Genomic DNA, 22,190 nt, shown 5'->3' with positions numbered 1-22,190 from the left:
AGCGCACTGCAATGGGTGCTTGACGGATTCGCCGCACACATACGCAAACGCACTGCATACTGAGTATTTTTGAAACAGGAGTTAGATAAAAAAAATGCATTCGATTAATTGATAACAAATTAACGTTATCGACGAAATTCTTAACAATCAATCATCGATCGTCGATTAATTATGCCCATCCCTAATCAATACACCAAAAAAAACAGCTTGACTCGCTGTTCAATGCCTCTGATCGTTCAATGTACTTGAGAGTTCACTCAGCTGTTTCTCTGCTCACTTACCAGCAGTTTGTTTTGTGGCACCTTGTAAAATGTGACAAAAAGCAATGTATCGTTTTGTCACCACACTGTTACTTGTTGAAAAAATAGCTTGTTGTTGGAACGACCACACTGTTCTAAAAACAAGTTAGTGTTAAACTACTAATTCATGTACAGCACTGTGCAAAAGTACCATGATGATTCATTCAACCCAATAGACATCATAATTACACTGTCTGGATTGTTCTATTTTCCTTATGTAGTGCATTATGTTTCATTCACTATCTATGTGTTTGAAAACATGTTGAGGTATGACATTTTACAGAGTATTTGTAGTCTACATTTTCGACCATGTTTTGTTTTCCTTTTTGTGGCAACCATTTACTGTACATTGATATAGTTGCTAAACTATAGAACCATGGGGAGGAAAACACAGTAACACTAACTTCCGCTAAAAAACAGTAATATTTACACATATTGCAACACACAGGTCTGTACTAATGACGCCTGCAATTCAGCAAACAAATTTGAAGTGAGATTGAACACTTAAGTGTACTTATCTGTGCTATTTTGAGATCCCATGAATATGAACTAAAATGTGCTAAAAATGTATTAAAAATGTATTTAGTAACCACCTGTAGTAAACTTGAATCCATCTTTCATACAAAAATTTGTTTAAGCTTACTATGGGGTGGTTTCCCGGACAGGCATTAGACTAGTCTTAGACTAAATAAAATTTAAGAGCTGTCCAAACCGAAAACATCTTGCAGATATCTTAAAATACATCAGTGCCCTTTGTTTTGCCTCAAAATGCACACAAGTAATGTTTTAGTAAGGCATGTTTGTTAAAACAAGTTATATTTTCTAATTAAACTAAGGTCTAATCCGAGTTTAAGATAATTCCTCTTAGGGAAACCACCCCTAAAAGTGGTACCTACAGTTGTGTTCAAAATTATTCAACCCCCAATGCTGTTAAGGGTTTTAGGGAATTTAGTGTACATTTGTAATTGTATTCAGAATGAAATCCTACAATGACTTCTTAAAGAACCATATGCAACTAAAATGACATCAATTGGTTTTGTATAGTAGTAAATGTTTCTTTTGTGAATTCTTCATTGACACAATTATTCAACCCCTTAAAGAACTACCACTCTGAAGAACAGAGGTTCATTGAAGTGTTTTCAATCAGGTATTGAAAACACCTATGGATGTCAGGGAACAGCAATAAAGCCTAATAAGCACCAATTAGGCAGCTTTAAAATGACTGTGATACCCAACTCCTTCTAAACATTTACTGGTGTGGTTACAAACATGGTGAAGTCAAAAGAATGGTCCAGGAAGACAAGAGAAGAGGTGATTAATCTTCACAGGAAGGGCAATGGCTATAAGAAGATTGCAAAGATGTTAAACATACCAAGAGACACCATAGGAGGCATCATTCGCAAATTCAAGGCAAAGGGCACTGTTGAAACGCTTCCTGGTCGTGGCAGAAAAAAGATGCTAACTGCGACTGCTGTGCGCTATCTGAAGCGTAGAGTGAAAAAAAAGTCCCCGTGTGACTGCTGAGGAACTGAGAAAAGATTTGTCAGATGTGGGTACTGAGGTTTCTGCTCAGACAATACGGCGCACCCTGCGTACTGAAGGCCTCCATGCCAGAACTCCCAGGTGCACCCCCTTGCTGTCTCCAAAGAATAAGAAGAGTCGACTGCAGCATGCCAAAAGTCATGTGGACAAACCACAGAAGTTTTGGGATAGTGTTCTGTGGAAAATTAGAACTGTTTGGGCCCATGGATCAACGCTATGTTTGGAGGAGGAAAAACAAGGCCTATGAAGAAAAGAACACCTTGCCTACTGTGAAGCATGGTGGGGGGTCAATCATGCTTTGGGGCTATTTTGCTTCTGCAGGTACAGGGAAACTTCTGCGTATGCAAGGTACCATGAATTCTCTTCAGTACCAGGAGATATTGGATGACAATGTGTTGCAGTCCGTCACAAACCTGAGGCTTGGGAGACGTTGGACCTTTCAACAGGACAAGGATCCCAAGCATACCTCCAAATCCACTAGAGCATGGTTGCAGAAAAAAGGCTGGAACATTTTGAAGTGGCCATCGCAGTCACCAGACTTAAATCCGATTGAGAACCTCTGGTGGGACTTAAAGAAAGCAGTTGCAGTGCGCAAGCCTAAGAATGTGACTGAACTGGAGGCTTTTGCCCATGATGAATGGGCGAAGATACCCGTAGATCGCTGCAAGACACTTGTGTCAAGCTATGCTTCACGTTTAAAAGCTGTTTTAACTGTAAAAGGATGTTGTACTAAGTACTAAGATTGAATGTCACTTGGGGGTTGAATAAAACTGATAATGATGTGAGCACAGAAAAGACATTTGTGGTTATTTCATTATAAATGTTATGTTATATTTGTCTGACCTACACATGCCTCTTTGATGTAATTGTAAGCAGGATGACTGAATGATCAAAATCAATGTCAAACCGGCCAAAACAATCAATTTCAGTTGGGGTTGAATAATTTTGAACACAACTGTAAATAAATTTAGCACATTTTAGGGTCTCAAAATAGCACAGAAAAGTACACTTAATGCCAAAGTATGGTCCATTCGGGTGGGAACAGTCTGTGTACAGGAAGCACTGTTCGATTTTTGAAACCCTGCATACATTGCACATATAGGTTCCGCATGCGCGTTAGCCTGGGTTTCCCCATGTTGCCTTGCACGCAACTTTTTTCAGACTGCAAGTCTAGCATGGAAACTATGGACCTATTTGGCCCCTGAAATAGGGAACCAATCACAGAACGGGGAGGGGGCAGCAAAACGATGATGACGTTTATGCGACACACCGATTGGCTATATGTACGCATTTGATAGACATTCGTAGCACCCAAAAACGGCATAGGGAACCAATTACAGAACGGGGAGGTGGCAGCAAGACGATGACGATGTCTATGCGACACACCGATTGGCTATGAGCTACGTACAGACGCATTTGATAGACATTCTTAGCGCCCAATAAACGGCTCTGGGCATTCGTAAACCACGCCTCAAATAATGTGGTTCCCAGACCACGTCTCATGAGACTGGTCTGGTGTTAGCCAGGTTATATGCGCGCACAGGAGAATGTAGTATGTATGTCTGCGTTCACGTTCGAGTCAAATAAACTATACTTTGGAAGCCTGAAGGCTGTGCATTCGAACATGCACGTATGTCCGTGTACATGTAAAAAAAATGGACTATACTTTATACAGTAAGAATCAATTGGAACTGGAAAATGAGCATATTTTCAGAAAAAGTGGAATGTGCCTTTAATAAGTACTAAAATAATTTTTAAAGTACAAAATTTGTGCAGGAAAATAGAGCACTCGTGAAACGCCAATTCAGCATCTATGGCTATATACATGGTGAGATCAACTAGTTAATCCATACATAAGTTAATTCACACAAGTTGATCTATACACATGTTGTGGGGGGCTTCCTTCAGAACCGGAGTACCTGAAGTAAACCCACACTGCCACAGGGAGACCATGCAAACTCCACACAGCCAGGGCTCAAACCGGGGACATCCTTCCTGTGAGGCAACAGTGCTTCCAGCTAAGCCACTGTGCCACCAATGAGCACTTTAAGTACATTATGGAAGTGTATTTCTTTTGGGGAGTGTTACACGAAGAGTTGCCAATCCAGCAGCATAAAGGGACGAAATCCACCACGGACAAAATTAAAGCATCAGTGTGTAAATGCTGTTACAAATCATGTGTTGCCTATTTATGCAACACATCAAATGTGTCTAAGGCTAAGCATTTGTCGCTTTCCCATGATGACCTGTTTACAGAGTTAAAGACTGGCAAAGCATGCTGAAAACTTAACGCTAAAAACACTATACATCAATCAGGATGTTGTCTAATTGTGAGCCTAATCTGTGAAACCACAGCTCAAATCATTTTTCTACATTACATGATCCAACATAATGTATAGCATTTTGTGAAAATATATAATATTTGAATATACTGACTAAGGTCACATCAAAGATTGAAGTTAAAGTAAAAAAAAAAGATTAAAATCAAACTTTAAAGCTCCTAATCTCTTAACTAGACTATGAGACTCTAGCCTTAATTTCACAAACAGGGTTACAGACGTTTCAGTGCCAATGGGTATTGAAATGTTGATGTAGTTGACTTTGCTGCTATCTTCACGAAGCATTTAGAAGTAATGACTGTGGACCTAAGTGGTTCTGAAATAGGCTGTCTGGCATCAAGTTCACAGCGTGTCTATCATGATCATTTAGCACCAGTGTTTATTTGCACAGTAAGACTAAACCTGGTCGGCTGTTGTCTATCTGATAGGTTTTTAAGTTAAGCAACTTGTAAACAAATGGCGATCAACTGACGAGGCTCAGACCAAATCCTGGTCTAGAATTGTCTGAGCATGTTTTGGTGCAAAACTTATGGAAAGGTCAAGTACACTGCACTCTCAATGGTAATTATCAAAGCAATATCAATTACAAAAGTATCAGGGCAATATCAAATAAGAATGTTTAATCAACAAGCATGCTGTATCTGAAGCTCAGGAAAGGACAACAAGTGTCTGGGGAAACTGCAAGAACAGAGCGTTTGCTCAGGCCTAGTGTGCGACAGAAGAAATCCCTATAGAATCAGAGGGTGGGTGAAGATAAGGAAATAATAATTAGTCTGTTCCAAACACCCAGAGCCACTAAGTGAATTAGGAATACGCCTCAGATCTTTGGCAGATATTTAATTACTGCTCCCTAACCTGGCCTCACAGGACCCACACACAGGCATTAAACTGCTCTTCTTACCATACAGCACTATTAAAACCTTCTGCACCAATAAATATACTTCTTATAATGTGTAATACCTAGCACTAGACCCTGTTTAATTATAATGAAAATGAATGAGATTTATAACAGCTGCAGAAATGATTTCGAGTGAGACAACTGCGACAAGCAAACACAAAATATAGACCACAATTTTATATTTTTTGCGGACATAAAGTTCCATACACACAAATAATCATAATTTTATGAGGAAGAGCACAGTAACTAGCATCCTCAAGTGAATTAAAATATTTTTGTCTAAATAACATGCTAGTAGGATTTTAACATGAGTCAAGGTGTTTTGATAAAATCATCAAATTAAATGTATAATTATTAATAGACACAGTGTATAACTCCACCCCTCATGCGCATTTTGGCAACAGTCGCATGTAAATCTGTGCGTCCATTTCAGAATAAAGGTTTCATTACCATTAAAGGCAGGGTCCATGATCTCTGAAAGACAATGTTGACATTTGAAACATTTCGTGCACAGCAACGTAATCTTTTGCCCACGCCGAAACTTGTAACTTACAGACCAAAAAAAGACGAGCTGAACAACGATATGCAAGTGGGATTTTCTCTTCCAGAGAGCACAAACCAAGGCTCATTTTTGCGGACAGTAAGTGAATTATAACATTTTTATTTATGGTATTATGACCAGGGCTTGACATGAACACCCGCCAAATGCAGGTAGATTTCGGCCGTGGCGGGTAAGACTTTGGCAGGTTGAATATAATTTTTTAATTGTAGTTTTCTTAAAAGTTATGCGAAATGATAAACAATACGCAATACGACACTGGGAAACTACAACTCCCATGAGCACTCTGCACCCATCGCAACGCACAAAGACCGTTTGTTGAGAGACACGCATGCCATCAGCGGGGCGTTGCGGACCAAAGCGTCACCTTCCAGAGAGCGCGCAAGAGCTGATGGATTTGCGAATGCACAAGAGGACGCAGTCTGAGCGCATACACACTTCGGGAAAGATAAAACAATTGCATGGAAGTGATTGAAGAGATATAAATTGCGTGCACACTCTCAAGAGCGGAGAGAAATTCAGCGCATACCTGAATGCACACGAAATCAAAGGAAACCCGCCAGCTGAGAGGTTCGCGCATCATTTTAATGTAACAGTAATGTCCTCTTGACATTTGTCATTAAAAGTCTTAAATCACTTTTATTAGAAACCATGATCAAGCTTATAAAATACATCTGCATAAAATAGCTGACAGTAAAATTAATGTACATTTCTTGACAGTATTTACTGTTGTTGTTAATAAATATTTAAAGTGGTTGTCGATGGGTTTTGTGTTTATCTTTTCAGTTTAGAATTAGTGTTTCTTCTACACTCCTGCTCTACTTTTAATATATTCATTCAAAGTTAATCTATTTGTGCTAGGGTTGTGCCGATAGACGATATCATCGTCCATCGTGATGGTTGACTGACATCACGATGGAGAGTCACCATCGTGATGCCACGCCCCTCCCCACTCCGCTGCAAGTCGACATACACTTACTCTCTTCTATATAGACTATAGTTAACCTAATATCTTTGCGTGAATTGCTCTATAAATTAAATAGAAAATATAACCAATGCATATATGCTATTTTAAATACTGTAGTCTATGCCTGAGACGTGACGTGTGTTAGTCTGTGAAAATATCCTGTCAGGCATTTGATCTTGACTAGGGATGGGCACGGATATTCGAATATTCGAATGGCAATAATAATTCGAATTTAAAAAATGCTATTCGAATGTTTGTTTGTTTTTAATGTGCCACCAAAGGGTAACAACTTATTTGATGCTTTTCACTTCATCTATACTGTCTTTTACAGACTTAAATGTAAAATATACATGAACATTAATTTGTATGTATTTCTGATTGTTTGGCAATGCAGATTGCAGACGAATTTAAGTTTTTCCTTTTATCTCCGGGTTTGTCCGCGCCGCGCCGTATTTGGCCACTGGCTCAGTGAGGGCTCACGTGTTATTAAACGTGCTTCTCCGCCGCCCGAATCAACACATCATGAGAGATTTGTAAGCTTTCTGTTATAAAGTCTACTTTATTTTGTTAATAACGAGAACGAAATGAAACGGAGAACATTTATTATATGCGGTGCTCTTTTGAAAATGAACCGGATAACTGCACATGGCAGTTTAAAGCAAAGCATTATTGTATCTAGTCAGAAGAACGGGCTTTCACCGAAGCAGGTAGGATAAATACGGTTTTCTTTATTCACAAATACATGTCAAACTAAACTGAGAAGATATTTAAATGGCGACTGAGCAGTCGGTTATGTAGATGTGTTTTTTCATTTGCTCCGGGCTCTTGGTGTTTTGAGTCTGTTTAAATGATGATAGCCTATGTCAAGTCCTCAAACTTTAAACTTCGCTTAGATTTGGGGTTAATGTATAATATTTGGTATAATATAATGTATGTAAGATCAAACAGTAATGAATTAATACTAACGACCGACTTGAAACTAAGGATTTGACTAGACTTCGCTCCGCATTAAGTTTTAACGCATTTTTTTCTGTAGGATATTTTTTAAGAAGAATTTAAAAAATATATAAATAAAATATATTTTTTACAATGTTTTCAACTTAAAAATACATACATACATATACATATATATATATATATATATATATATATATATATATATATATATATATATATATATATATATATATATATATATATATATATATATATATACATACATACAGAATATAAGTTTAGCTTGTTGTGGATATTTCCTAATTAAGCCTTCTGTGAAATTATGACAAAATGAAAAATACAAAACACGCATGTCTTAATTAACATAATTTAAATAAACGAATATTCGTTCTTTAAGAGCTTAAATATTCGAAAAATTAAATATTAAAAGTAATAGTAAATTACTGGTAATAGTAAGTTACTGGAAAATGCCCATCCCTAATCTTGACATTGCTAGAATCTTGTCTTTTTACATGTTGTACATTTATCTTAAAATAATTAATTTTGTACAAGAAAACAGCCCATATTAATAATTTATTAGTAGCCTATTGTAGTGTCTCGGGAGATCGTGCTCATTGTTACATTAAGGCTATACTGCACTGAAGCGGCAGATTAGGATATAAACCCAGAATTCAGCTACGTCAAGAACAAGAAAACGGGAACAACACTCCGACCGAAACGCGGGATTTACATACACAGACCATGTTTAAATTTCGATGTGTCTGGCCCTGTTCACTTTGTCTAGTTTTAATAAGCTGCGGATTGAAGTGCTGGCTGCTCCCCTCGGTGCTGAAGACCCGCTCTCTGACGGAGTACTGGTGGCACATATGCACAGATATTTACGTGCAAAATTTGGAAAGCGCGGAGGAGTCGTTGGGTTAGTAAAATAACGAAATTATAGCTTTTAAATAGAAAAAAATATTTATGTAAAGAGATTAAAAAGTGCTTAAAAGTGCACAACTCTTCTTCAGTGGATTAAAGCTACTTTTTCCCCTTATGTGCAACCTATAGTAGTTGGGATAGTAAAATAACAAAATAATAGATTTTAAGTACAGAATAGTATTTATGTAAAATATATATTAAAATAAAAAGTGCACAAGTCTTCTTAAGTGGAAGTAATAAAGTAAAATAACGAATAATAATTATATAATAACGAATAATAACGAAAAATTAAAATACCCCCCTCCCACCTAACGATATCATCGTCCATCGCGATGGTTTAAGTAACCTTAGTCAACTGGCAATTTATGGTGACATCGCCCAACCCTAATTTGTGCCTTACTTACTAGCATGTTTTTCATGCACCTAAATATATGATATGATCTATACTGATATACCAGCTAATAAATGTTGTCTTAATTTTGGTAGTCAGGCTGCATTTGAAATTCAGTCTGCATCTAATTTAGCAAGTAAATTTGCTCGAATTAAAGTCATTTTAGGATGCCAAAGTCAAGTTTAATCATATAAATTTATTTTACCAGCAACAAAAATTTGGCCAGTGAAAATGCTGAGTGGCTAGTAACTTTGAAAAACAACTAGCCACTTTGGCTGGTGAGCAAAAAAGTTAATGTCAAGCCCTGATTAGGACATTTGTTAAAGAGTTCCACTTTTATACTTTAGCCACAGGCTCACGTAAGATATTTTTCATATCATACAGTGTTTCCCACACTAATTCTAGTTAGACAGATTCAACACCGGCCTCCACATATTGCGTTTCGTTATTTATTTATTTTTTTACTTTAAAACACGCAGTGTATTCGTTCAGCTGCATTTACTGTTCCTGCTCTCTCTCTCTCGCTCGCTCTCTTTCACTCTCTCTCTCTCTCTCTCTCTCTCTCACACACACACACACACAGGTTTCCATGTTTTGTGGGGACATTCCATAGACGTTATGCATTTTATACTGTACAAACTGTATATTCTATTACCCTAACCTACCCCATTCCCTAACCCCAACCATCACAAAAAAAATTGGCTATTTCAGATTTTCAAGAAACATCATTCTGTTTGATTTATAAGCTTGTTTCCTCATGGGGACCTTAAAATGATCCCACAAGGTCACAAAAATACTGGTATTCCTATCTCTGTGGGAACAATTGGTCCCCACAACGTGATAATTACCAGGTACACACACACACCATTAAAAAGAGATAATCCGTGGAGACGTGGCTCTGCGCTGCGTGAGACAAATAGCCAAAGTCACCTCAAATATATCCGCTATTCAATTTAAATAGTTAACAATTTCCTACCTATCCCTTGCTGCCTCTGGAAAAAAAATAAAAAAATAAAATCCCTACCGACCCATGACCTAAACTGACAACCTACCAGAACCAAACTTATTTTTTTATGCCTACACTCTAAAAAATTTGCTGTAATTATGCAGCTGGTTGCCAGTAACTTACTGTAGATGATAAAGTCAAAAAATGTTTCATGTTCATTTAACTTTGAACAAAATGTTGCCAGTAAATAACATAAATGTAAAATCTACAGTAAGTTACTGGCAGCTAGTTGCCAGTAATACCCATTAATACTGTAATTTCTACAGACATTTTTTACAGTGTAAGCTTGCAGACTTCCCTTGGGATGTTCTTTGCTTTCAGTAGGCTAACCGTATTTGCATTTCCCGTATTGGACTTGATCAGATCCACTGCGGATGCCATTCTTTTTTAAGGCATTTCCATGTTGTTTTCATTTGTCCAACAAGCTAATATTAACGCATTATAGGGTTGTGCCAATAAACGAGATACTATCATCTATCGATGATAGTCAGACGTATGACCTTCATGCTGATACTTGGCACGTTTGATCATTATAGTTTTAAATAATGAATAAGCTATTATTATTATATCCTTATTTCACATTAACATTTCTGCATAAAGGGCAATTTATAGTCGTGCGTAAGTTCTACGCCGTAGCTACGGCGTAGGCTATCCGTATCCTGTGCGTAGCGTCAGTTCTACGCGGACCGCAAGCGCTGTGATTGGTCCACCAGAACCCCTCCCGTCAGGTAAAAAAAACCGACGCGGATGAAAACCGACGCGGAACCTACGCCGTCGCGGCTACGCCGTAGGACCTACGCATGACTATAACAAGCCCCTAACCCGCACCAATGCGCATTTACGTGCTTTTCTTCAATGACAAAACTTGTGGGCTTCTTGCACTGGATAACTTTTAATGAGCGCGTTTTGCTCAGACCTGAGGCTATGACATTTCCTTACACTAGAGAAGTTGTTAGGCATGCAGGGCTTTAAAACCAGTTAGTGTGTTGTTCCCACTCCCTGGCACGCAGGAAATTTCAGAGCGCTGGGCATCAATGGCTCAGATTAATGGCATCATGTTTAAGAAGGCTGCAGTTGTGACAGTGTTGCCAGCTGCCCGTGGAGTACTGTAAATCAGCTTCTGTTTTTATCCACCAATCCAGTGGCTTGTCATAAGTGAGTAAGAAATGAACAAATAAATAAGTAAACTATTGCCCCAGTATATACTATCATGTATCGGCTATCTCACAGGTTGACGATAGGATGATCTCACTATAGGGCATATCGGGTAAGGTGAAGGGTGTTTACCCATCTTGAGTCACTGAGGACAACTTGCAAAATATGTATCCATCCAATAAAACTTGGAAGACCTCAGATCTACTGCAGGATTTAACATGCAATTCATTTGGTGTTGTGCTAACAGACCAAACGGGCATGCTGTGCTATATTTGTTGAGCCAATATTGAAGGAGAGACCAATGTGCTGCTGCCAAAATATGCAAAGCTTGTCACTCATCTTTCAGCCTATGAGATTTCTTTCATTTATGAATTACGTGAAGCACCTTTAGCTGTGTGAAATAAATGTGTTAAATAAAGAGTGTGAATAAGACGTATCATTCCCAGCTGAAGAGAGTCATTGCTTTACAGCACATCTGAGATCTCCAAGTCATGTTTGATATGCAGGGTGTGTCTCAAAGCTCCAATGTGGGTTGTGGTGGGTGTGGGCTGGAAGGTTGTAGTGATCCACTGGTTAGTTATATATGGTTATCTGCTGTCTATTTTAAGAACTGGTGACAGGGAGGCCAACAGAGAAGCAGACATATGAGCTACAGTGCACTGAAGTGTACAGGTAGTGTCAATGGAAGCAACTATGGAATCTTTTTTGTGTAGTCAAACTTTATACAATTGCCAAAAAGTCTGGTGCATCTTCTGGCCAAGAAATTCCCATTTAGACAGGAAGAGACTGCCTGACCGAAATGCAAACAGACCAACCACAGTTTGCTCCATTTTACATGCAATTTAAAGGTGGGCCTATCTGACATAAGTTAAACAAACCGAAGGCTAGCTAGTGTGAATAAAACCAAAAATAAAGTTTAAAAAATTCCACATTAGTAAAACAACACAATCCATTGAAAAATAATTTACAATTTTGATAAATATTGAGATTTTGTATATATATATATATATATATATATATATATATATATATATATATATATATATATATATATATATATATATATATATATATATATGTATATATATATATATATATATATATATGTATATATATATATATATATATATATATGTATATATATATATATATATATATATATATATATATATATATAACATTACCAACCACAGTACTTTCTTAATCTTGATAACAATCCTGTAACACTGACAGTTTTAGCTATAATTTTCTAAAATCGTGGAGCTTGTAATTGGGTTATTTTAACCCAACTGCTGGGTTGTTTCAAGTTGGTTGATTGACAATAACCCAGCAATTGGGTTAAAACAACCCAGCAGTTGGGTCATTTTAACCCGGCAGTGTGTTCTGTCCAATAGTGACCCAGCCCTGGGTTAAAAACAACCCAGCAATTTTTAGAGTGTATAGATTACTAACACCGCCTTTATAGATAAAGGCCACTTATCAGTTATAAAGGGGCTTCCACACCTAAATAACAAAGCAGAGTTGCATAAGAGTCATGATCAGCAACACATACTACTAATAAAAACTGTACTTTTCTCAAGGTTTTGAATTGCTCTGTTGTTTTAACTGCATGTCAATAGAGAAATATGAAAGTTAAACCCAACCATCGACTGAACTTATCTTGATAAACATACTATCATTATCTTTTTACTCACCATCTTTTAATAAGCACTTAAGATGGATTAAAGCATGAAAACTTAATACATGGAAGTCCAGACAGTCTTTAATTCATGACTCCAGTCAACCATATCCTCATTTTGTGGTCTGACCAAAGGATCAATATCATTACAAATCAGGATATCCAACAAGACACTGACTGATCAAACATTTAAACATTTGCTACAGTACCACTATTTACTATAAATTTCTACTCCAGATTTCTTTACAGAGAATATTTATGTATGTATATCTATTATTTCAACAAGACTTACTGTTAGGTTTCACATACATCAAGTTTATATAAGTTTGCAATTTAATTTGAGCCTTTTCGTTATGAAAAATTACTTCATACTGTAGATTAGCAACTGTGAGAACACATCTGTATCTTGTTTTTTTGTTTTTTTAGTGTTTTGCTATATACTGTGTGCACAATACTTAATTGTACTCTGAAATCCAACAGGAGTAAGTATTCCTTCTAGAGCAGTAAAAAATAATTAGCTGCTAATTAGTGAAACAAACATCTGAAAGTCAAATGTAAGCTGGGAACCAGCCTGAGCTACACCTCACACCCATAAAGGGCAAAAAAGCATTTCACGGACACTGCCACTCTCTAATACAGTGTATACAGTATAATACAGTGCTGCATCATCACAAAAGTTTATCATTTCACATGCTTTCAGGCCTTGCCAACTTTAAAGAGCACCTGTTGTCCGATTCACGTTTTTAAATAGAGGGTATGCACATGACGTCACCGTCGGCGAGAGGGACTGCAGTTACGCCCACTGAATGGCAAAAGACAGAGCGGCAGCATTTGAGTACAGCATGACATCGGCGAAAACACAGTGAATACTTGTCGAAATGTGGAAAAAGCTGTTATGCGATAGATTGAATTAACAGATTAACAAGAATTCGGAGCTTTCGTTTTACAGACTGCCAAAAAACACCGAAAGGAGAAGTAAATTGATCGTTCATGCAAACGTCCACAGACACAGGTGGGTTGATAAGTTGCTAGGGTCACTATCAAGCAGAGGTTTTACTTTCTACTTAAAAGTATTTTTCAAGTACTTGTATTTTATCCGTGTTTTTCTTTGGAAAACATACATTCCAAAGCATATTATCATAATTTTTATTCTATTACATTTCATAAATACACGATCATACAACATACAGATTAGCTGGCTAATCAGGGAAACAGAGCTTTTCAAATCCGTGCATTTCAGGAATAGAGGGAAAATCTGGAGCTACCCAAATGTACGGTATGTGGAAAATGTGTTTTTTGAACCACGCAATCACATTGTATTATACCAAATACAAAATAACGTTGCATAGGTGCACTTTAATATTCAAGCACAAGACTCCAAACAGATCTCAATGCAGTGCTCACACACTGTAAAAAAAGTTTTATATGTGTGCGCATATCGCACTTGCCCAGAAGGCGCATCTCAAGACACAGTGCGCAAATGCTACACGAGTTCATGTTTTTAAGCTTGAATGGGCATATTTACACAAAATAATCTTAAAACACACAAATCTGTCAAAAATGCAAAAGAAAAATATTTTTTACTACAAAAAGTGAGCTTCACAGCACACAGATTAAGCTTTTGCAGTCTAAACTACAAAGTAATCCTCATATTGCTTACCATCATAAAACTTCAAAAGTTATCTCATTGCTGAATCTTTCTTTAAAAAGCACCAATGGTCCGATTCACGATTCATTTCCTTTTTTGTGTAAGTGTGTATTAGTACATGTTAACGATATGCAAAAGGTACATACCCCAAAGTAAACGATGATGTGAGTTATTGTCTCCAATGTAAATCTCTTTTCTTGGACTACAACAAAAACACGGATTGTAGGCAACAATTTACTTCCTGGGATTGGTGATGTAGACGAGACCGACTTTATCATAATTCATCCCGCTTGGACTCACATCCTTTAAATTAACTCCTGTTAGCAACCAAATCTTTGAAACATGGTAAGGAGCGTCACATTTCCGTCTGATGTCAGAGGTATTCAGGCCAATCACAATATACAGATTAGCTGGCCAATCAGGGACAAAGAGCTTTTCAAATCTGTGCGTTTCAGGAAGAGAGTAAAATTTGGAGCTACAAAAAGTGTACAGTGTGTGGAAAATAATGTCTTTTTTGAACCACAAACCACGTGATCACATTGCATTATACCAAATACACAAAATAACATTATTTTTAGCTATGAAATAGGTGCTCTTTAACATAAACAACACTGCTACAGCAATGAAATGATAGCGGTGGGAATGCTCAACAACTGGTCAGCCTTTAAATAACCACAATCATCCACTGCTTTTGCTATGTAATGGGGTCTGATTACATAAAAGGAAAGGGGGGCTTGTGGGCAAGATCCACAAAGCAGACTGTTGTGCTCCTGTCATAGAGAAGCTGCCGACTAACATTTAAGGGATCAGATGAGATACTTAACCAAAAGATGTTTCTGTTTAAAAAAGCAGAAAAGAGGTCGGCACACCTGTGTTTTTAGTGGAACTCATGGAGCTAAACTTCAATGAAACCAAGTGTCAAACCATATTGGTTGATGTAGAAAAGCTAAGCAAACATGTAGCTCAATAAAATGGAATAATGAGCAATTGAGTCAAAAGCACAGAGGACAAAAGGTGTCAGAGGTAGCCTACAACACAAAAGCAATTGTTTGTTTATTTTTCATTTCCTGGTTACTCTCACGGAGCTGCTAGAATAAAGCTTTATCCCAACAGGACAGATGCAAGGCCAGTCTTTTGTTTAGGTGCATTATTGACATGAAATCATGTTTGTTTAATTAATAGTAAGAGCAGTAATGAACGTAAAGCCAGACCTGAATCAAGGAGGCAAACATGTTCAATGTGTACAAAAACTCTACCTGTGTCAGGGGTCAATGATCTCATTCTAATAAAGGGACGTCCTGCCTCAGATTTAAATTTAATTTAATTTATTTCCAGACACTTAAACACTGTGCATGGCTTAAAGGCATTCCATGCAGTTTGACGTTTTTGTCAAACAGCGACCCCTAGAGTCACTGGGGAAAACTTGCAACTGTCGTAATTTCGCACGCCCACTCTGTACGTACCTGTAAGGATAGTGTTGGGCGTGAGATGGACTCCGAAGATAATGACCAGGGAATGTTTCACAATTTCATACAAATATTAGGCTACTGCATGTCTACTAAACTACAGATGATGGTAATAGGATAATAAGAAGTTTATGCCAAGTGTAGAGTAGGCATATAATAATAAAGTAGCCTACCGCGTTTGCTGGCTTATTACGTTTTTACAAGATTGCAGCTTAATCACAAGTAAACAGTCTATAGTCTAACGTTATGTCTACTGTATAATTGTATTTGTTTTTTAATAGTAATGTAAACATTACAAAATGCATTGACAAAGTTAATTGTATACGTTGCATTATTTCATAACATTGGCCGTTATTCGTTGGCCATAAGAAATCGAAATTAGACAAATGACTACGTACACATCACAACACAACACTTGAGTTTAGATGGCCAAAAAAAAACATGTAAGAGAAACGAGTGTTTGTTAGCAAGTCTGCTAAATGCTCTTATAATCGTAAGCTAGCTAGACCCTTGTTGAAGTTATTTTACTGGTGTAATTATCAACACTGGATGAATGAACAGCTTAGTAAAAAAATACACACTACAAGCAAGCGCAACCACATACAACATAGACCGCAAACAAATTTACAAATAAGAGATTTACTTACTTGTCCATCAACAAGATCGCCAGATCAGCATCCCTTTTGCATCCAGGGCTGTCTATTAGCTCACGCCAACGAGAAAAAACCTGACCGAGTGGGACTCTTGTCCGGTTCCTAACTCGGTCAGATTCTCTTTTTCGCTTTCTACTCTCTTCCGAACGGGTTTTCTTAGCTGTTTCCCTCATCGAGCATCACGTCTCAAATGCGCGCGTGCAGTTGTTGTTACAGGCTTGTTCGACTTCATGCAGCGCCGCAGGAACCGACAGCCGGATGACGTCAAAGTGCCGTCTCGGATCATTCTCGCGGTACTTTTGCGTCGTCCGACTGCCGGTTCTTGCGGCGCTGCACGAAGTCGAACAAGCCTAACGTGTGTGACGTCGTTGCCGTAAAGCAAGTCGTGATTCTCGCGAGATTTGTCAGGGGCGGTTCTCTCAAGCTTGCATTGCTGGTTCTGGCAGCGGCGTCCTTCCCGAGCTTCAACAGGGGGATGATTCGCCATACTATGATGTCGTTTACCATCGAAATGACTTTGAAGCTGTTATATTAAGGTAAAATAACTGCATGGTGTGTCTTTAAAAATATGCAAAAAAGATTAACAGTGGAAGACATTAGTTACAGCAGATTTAAAACAGACACATGGGAATGCATTATAAACTACCTATCAATCTATACTACATCCATCATTTATCTAGTCATATCTATCTATCTATCTATCTATCTATCTATCTATCTATCTATCTATCTATCTATCTATCTATCTATCTATCTATCTATCTATCTATCTATCACTGAGGGGTGTACACTCACCCTGCAGGAGTTCTGACCGCAGCGTCTCCCAAACTCATGTCAACTAATAAATCCTCTTTACTTCAATGCTTCACTTGTCCATCCAGGCTGAGACATTGGGATACTTTCAGAGACCATTCATATATATTTGTAACCTTTAAAATACAACACAAAAACAATTAGGACAGGAGGCACAATAACTTTTCTCACTTTTGCAGAAACAAAGTCAAGGTACCACGGTCATATTTCAGTCCAGTGTATGCTTAAGTTACATCATCACGACAGAGAAATATAAATACAATGAAACACTTGTCTATCCAGGGGCCACTAGCAGGTACACAGTAACCCAAATATTGGCAAAAAGTTGCGACGTCCAAGTAAAATTAATATATGAACAGCTAAATCTCGTCATAATATGAAACAATGAAACACTTGCCGCTTCCGTTGCTCGTCCTCGTCAGTTTAACCGCGGTAAATATGTTTTGCCTGTGATTTCTGTGCTAATCCGTCGAGCGCCGTTCCCGTGTCTGCTCGAGCGCGCGCTGAAATGAGCCGGGAATTCTGTGGCGAGAACGCGCCTGTCCTGAGGGGACCAGCGCGGGAAGCACGTGCGCGCAGTGCTGTATGCTGTCAACCAATGTATGACATCATGACAGCTTTCTGTAAATTAATGCAATTGTTTTAACGTGTAACGGTTTAATAGCATGAATCGTGTAATATCATTTTGTGATTGCTAATAAGGTAATATTTTACCATGGTAACGGTGAAACTGCAAGTACAACGCATTTCCTTAATATTCAGAGTATAGCGTTTATTAATATTATTTATATCATATGTGAGAAGACTGTGTTCAAAAAGCGTCTGTTAAAAAAAACACATTTCAGGGCTACATAATAGTGGTCAATTTTTATACTTTTAAAGTAAAATGGAAACTCTTTTATTCTTTTAAATATTTTTAAACAATTTAAAGTAATATCTGAGCAACAATCTGCAACAGTTTCTCTCTGTTACTTGCCTCCATGGACAAAGCGTTTACTGTACGACAGAGGGAGACAATGAGTAATCGAGACTGAAACCAACACTGAGCACTGAGAGGTACTACACTTTTACTACAGAAAAACTATATTTAATTTTCATAAGGATTACTTGTAACATCAGAACAACATTTATAAATATAAGGACAAAGGTCTAACACTAAATTGACAACAGTAAAATCCTAGCTTTTTCTTTATTAAACATTTTAATTTCATTCATACTTTTCTGAAACAAAAACAGAGAAGTCAGAGTCATAGAGAGGAGTTTATTTATAGAGTTCTATAGTTTCATTTCTTTATTTAATTTTGTAATAGATTATTCTGTTTTTTCTGATATATATTTCTAATTTATTTCGATTATTTTGTTGTTAAAGTTTTATAGCTTTTGAATATTAGACTTATTATTTTATTTCATATTAAATTATTATTTCACAATTATCAGAGAACTTGACTTGTAAAATAGAAGGTAAGTAAATATGTCCTTTTGTAAATATTTGTCCATTGTTTATTACATGTGTAAGTACATTTATGAAATATTAATAGCATTTCATTATGTTTTTAAGTACGATGCGTACTTATGTGTACTTCCCGCCTTTCAGGAAATAACACCTTCTGTCTTCTGCATAGCCTTTGACAGTGAGAATCTCTCGAATAGATTCAACTCTCATAACCAAGAGACATGACAGAGGATTCACTGCCAACCGGTAAGTGACAAATGCATCCTGTAGAGTTTACTGTAGTTGTCAAGTCTTTCTTGTTTATTCCATAATATTAATATTTTTAAAATGAGCACAGCAGGTATATTTTGTCACAACATTCATAATGTTTCAAATCATTAATTGTTCAAAGGTAATAAAAAACTAGATGTAAAAATTGTAATGTAAAAAAATGTATATGCAGCGGTCACTATTTCACCTGTGCATTTAAGTCTTAATAAATAATGGTTAACGGACTTGGCTGTCCTCGAAGGGAGCTCAAACCTGAGCCCCAAGTTCAATCCGTAGTACAACTGTTAGAGAGGAAAAGAGCAAAGGAGAAGTGATGCCTGAAGAATGGTCCCTGGAAGGCATAAGCTCATCCCGAACCCAACTTCATTTAAATTAACCTACAAAATGTCCATATATGTGACTGTGAAAACTTTTCTAAAGTCTTTTTTACTGTTTCTACATAAAATCATCCTACATAATGTAAAGAACGTTCTGTATATGCTTGATATCTTTAATATTGACAGAGTAAGGTTACGTCAGATTGAAATCAATGTGAAATCAATAACTGAAATCAAACTGTGATGCTCTTAATCTCATTATTACATTATAGAGAATTAAACCTGGATTTACAGAAAATGACACATTTTACATCCAAAATTCTGGGTGTATTAACCCATTTTTTGGGTCAAATAAGAACATTTTCTGGGTTAATTTAACCAGACAGGTTGGGTTCGTCCCTTTTTGACCCAACATGGTAGAAAATAACCCAGCATTTTTAGAGTGCATATTTGACCATATTTGGTAAAAACAAGCCAAGTGTAGCTTTAAATAACCACAAATTTAACTAATCTACACACACATTTAAACTATAAATATGATAGTGAAGAGCGTTTGTGCCTACTGTGAGAACTAGATGTCATTAAAACATCTTGAGTCAGCACCATGTTCCTCTTTGTGGTGGGACTCCTTTTTTGCTACTTTTTAAATTGAAGAGCAATTAGATTGAGATTGAATGCATAACAAACAGCTGTACAATGATCTAACATTGTGATTTGTATGTTTTTTTCAATCCTTCCCCATTTTTCAGACTATGGTGAATACTATGAAAATGACATAGATAGTAATGTTGCACAGCCATGCAACAACCGCAACACGAAGGCCTTCAGTGAAGTTTTTCTTCCGACTTTCTACAGCATAGTCTTCATCATTGGCTTCATCGGGAACGGTCTGGTAGTGTGGGTCCTCATCAGATACCGTCGCAAATCCAACATGACAGACGTGTGCCTCTTAAACCTCGCCATCTCTGACCTGCTCTTTCTTTCGTCACTTCCGTTCTGGGCTCATTCGGCAATGGCTGACTGGATCTTTGGTAAATTCATGTGTCATACCGTAACGGCCCTTTACACGATGGGTCTCTATGGCAGTATCTTCTTCATGGTGCTTATGACAGTGGATCGCTATGTCATCATCGTCCATCCACACAGTATCTTTTCCAGGAACCGCTCTGCCAGTCTGGGATTGGTTTTGGCTTCGTTCGTGTGGATCCTCAGCCTTTTTGCATCTCTCCCAAATATTAAAATTGCCCATGAGTCCAAGGAGATGAATAATTCGACATATTGCAGATCAAACTATTCAAGTGATGCCATGAAGTATTTTATTTACTTTAAGATAAACGTCTTGAGTCTGTTTCTCCCTCTGATTATAATGGGGTATTGTTACGCACGGATCATCCCAACTCTGATAAACCTCAAATCACAGAAACGACACAAAATCATCAGACTCATTCTGGCTGTGGTGGCTGTTTATTTCCTCTTTTGGACGCCATACAACATTACCATATTCTTTCTCTTCATGCAGACAAAAGGCTACCTGCAGTCTTGTGAGTGGGATAATAGTTTGAGTCTGACCATGCAATGGGTGGAGACTATCGCCTACAGTCACTGTTGCCTCAATCCCATCATCTACGGCTTTGTTGGAGAGAAGTTCAGAAGAGAAGTCATAAAATTGGGAAAGGAGCAGTTTCCCATGTGCTTCAGACAATGCTCATCTTTCTCACAACAGTTATCTGAACGCAGAGCCTCGACCTTCTCAAGATCAACTGAATATTCAAGTACACATATGTAGTGCATTACTGATTCAGTATGAAATGATAGTGTTTATTCTTCCTGTGTAAATACAAAGAGTATTTTCATTTTGATCAACTCTTGGTCCTCTCTTTAACTAAAAGTAAACAGTTAATCAACAAAATCTAAAATTATTTGATATGTTTCCGTTTTGTTTTTGATTGTTTTGTCAGCATCATGAATGTAAAGGCTACAGGAGGCTATGTTTGGCTGTCAGAATTTGACCTGTGCTTGTGCTCTAAAAACTGTAATGCTCTTTTTCTGAGTATTTTTCATATTTCCAAAATCTTTAATTTTACACACACACACACACACACACACACACACACACACATTCTGGTTTCCATGTTTTGTGGGGACATTTCATAGACGTAATGCATTTTATTCTGTACAAACTGTATATTCTATTCCCCTTACCCGCCCCATTCCCTAACCTCAACCATCACAGAAACCCTTCTCCTACACACACACATATATTCATGTTTTTTTTATATATATTTTTATACAACGTTTTCTATTTTTGCTTGTAGCAGTTTAGCTTGTAGCTTTTTTAAGGTTGTAATATGTGCAGGAATATGTGCTAGTATTCCTGGAAGTATCCAAGTAAATAAAATGTTGCACACTGTGTCTATATGGCATCATCACGTGGTGTGTGTGTTTGTGTGTGCGTGCGTGTGGGTTGGTACAGTATAAGTGTGGTTAAAGGGTACATGAATAAACATGGTTAATGGAAACTGAATGGCTTAAGTGAGAGACACAACAGTATGAAGTATGACTGATACATCCGTGGTGTGCATTATTTTCCAATAATTTTAAAATAATTAAGGACTGGAGTCAATTCCGCTTATACCACGACATGTCATCAGTTATTTTTCATGTATCAGTCAAACTTCATACCATTGTGTCTCTATCTGGACAACAGATGCTAATGCAAGCTGCGAGGCTAACAGGTAAACGGTTGATTGCAAGACGTGTGCATATTGCACTGGCAGAATGAAGTTATTACAAACTGTAGGTACGTCCGACTATACGCAGCATTGTGTAGAGTGGTGTATTTTGAGAACAATTCAAAA

The 22,190-nt window shown here is 37.4% G+C and overlaps 2 protein-coding genes across 11 annotated transcripts in view; one reads left to right on the top strand and one right to left on the bottom strand.

Moving 5' to 3' along the window:
* cobl (cordon-bleu WH2 repeat protein) overlaps window positions 1–17,857 on the bottom strand; it is a 101,962-nt gene extending 84,105 nt beyond the window's left edge. For 6 of the 9 annotated variants that reach the window (XM_055209485.2, XM_055209486.2, XM_055209479.2 and 3 more), the window contains exons 1-2: window positions 17,690–17,855; window positions 17,275–17,408 (exon numbers count right to left, since the gene is read on the bottom strand). In XM_055209485.2, coding sequence (XP_055065460.2) covers window positions 17,275–17,312 — 38 coding nt within the window. In that variant the 5' untranslated portion in view covers window positions 17,313–17,408; window positions 17,690–17,855. Of the gene's footprint in view, window positions 1–17,274; window positions 17,409–17,689 lie in introns of all 9 variants that reach the window. The other 3 variants (XM_055209476.2, XM_055209477.2, XM_055209480.2) reach the window with 2 other exon arrangements.
* A 13-nt stretch (window positions 17,858–17,870) lies between these two features.
* LOC129447727 (C-C chemokine receptor type 5-like) lies at window positions 17,871–21,735 on the top strand. Of its 2 annotated transcripts, none has more exons than XM_055209489.2 (3): window positions 17,871–18,348; window positions 18,915–18,991; window positions 20,082–21,735. In XM_055209489.2, exons 2-3 carry the CDS (start codon window positions 18,967–18,969, stop codon window positions 21,116–21,118), a joined length of 1,062 nt encoding a protein of 353 aa, XP_055065464.2. In that variant the 5' UTR covers window positions 17,871–18,348; window positions 18,915–18,966; the 3' UTR covers window positions 21,119–21,735. The 2 variants fall into 2 exon arrangements, with proteins under 2 accessions (XP_055065464.2, XP_055065467.2); XM_055209492.2 differs by having other exon boundaries at window positions 18,887–18,991.
* Window positions 21,736–22,190: the final 455 nt, after the last annotated feature.

This window comes from Misgurnus anguillicaudatus, chromosome 10 (assembly GCF_027580225.2).
Source record: "Misgurnus anguillicaudatus chromosome 10, ASM2758022v2, whole genome shotgun sequence".
In the NCBI taxonomy this organism is placed as follows: domain Eukaryota; kingdom Metazoa; phylum Chordata; class Actinopteri; order Cypriniformes; family Cobitidae; genus Misgurnus; species Misgurnus anguillicaudatus.
The sequence above is the reverse complement of the archived record's forward strand: the minus strand, read 5'-3'. Positions and strand labels throughout refer to the sequence as shown.

Excerpts from the sequence above, each read along its gene's own strand:
- LOC129447727 (XM_055209489.2), top strand. The coding sequence starts at position 18,967 with ATGACAGAGGATTCACTGCCAACCG. Across the intron at positions 18,992-20,081 it reads AGAGGATTCACTGCCAACCG|ACTATGGTGAATACTATGAA; the intron begins GTAAGTGACAAA and ends CCCATTTTTCAG.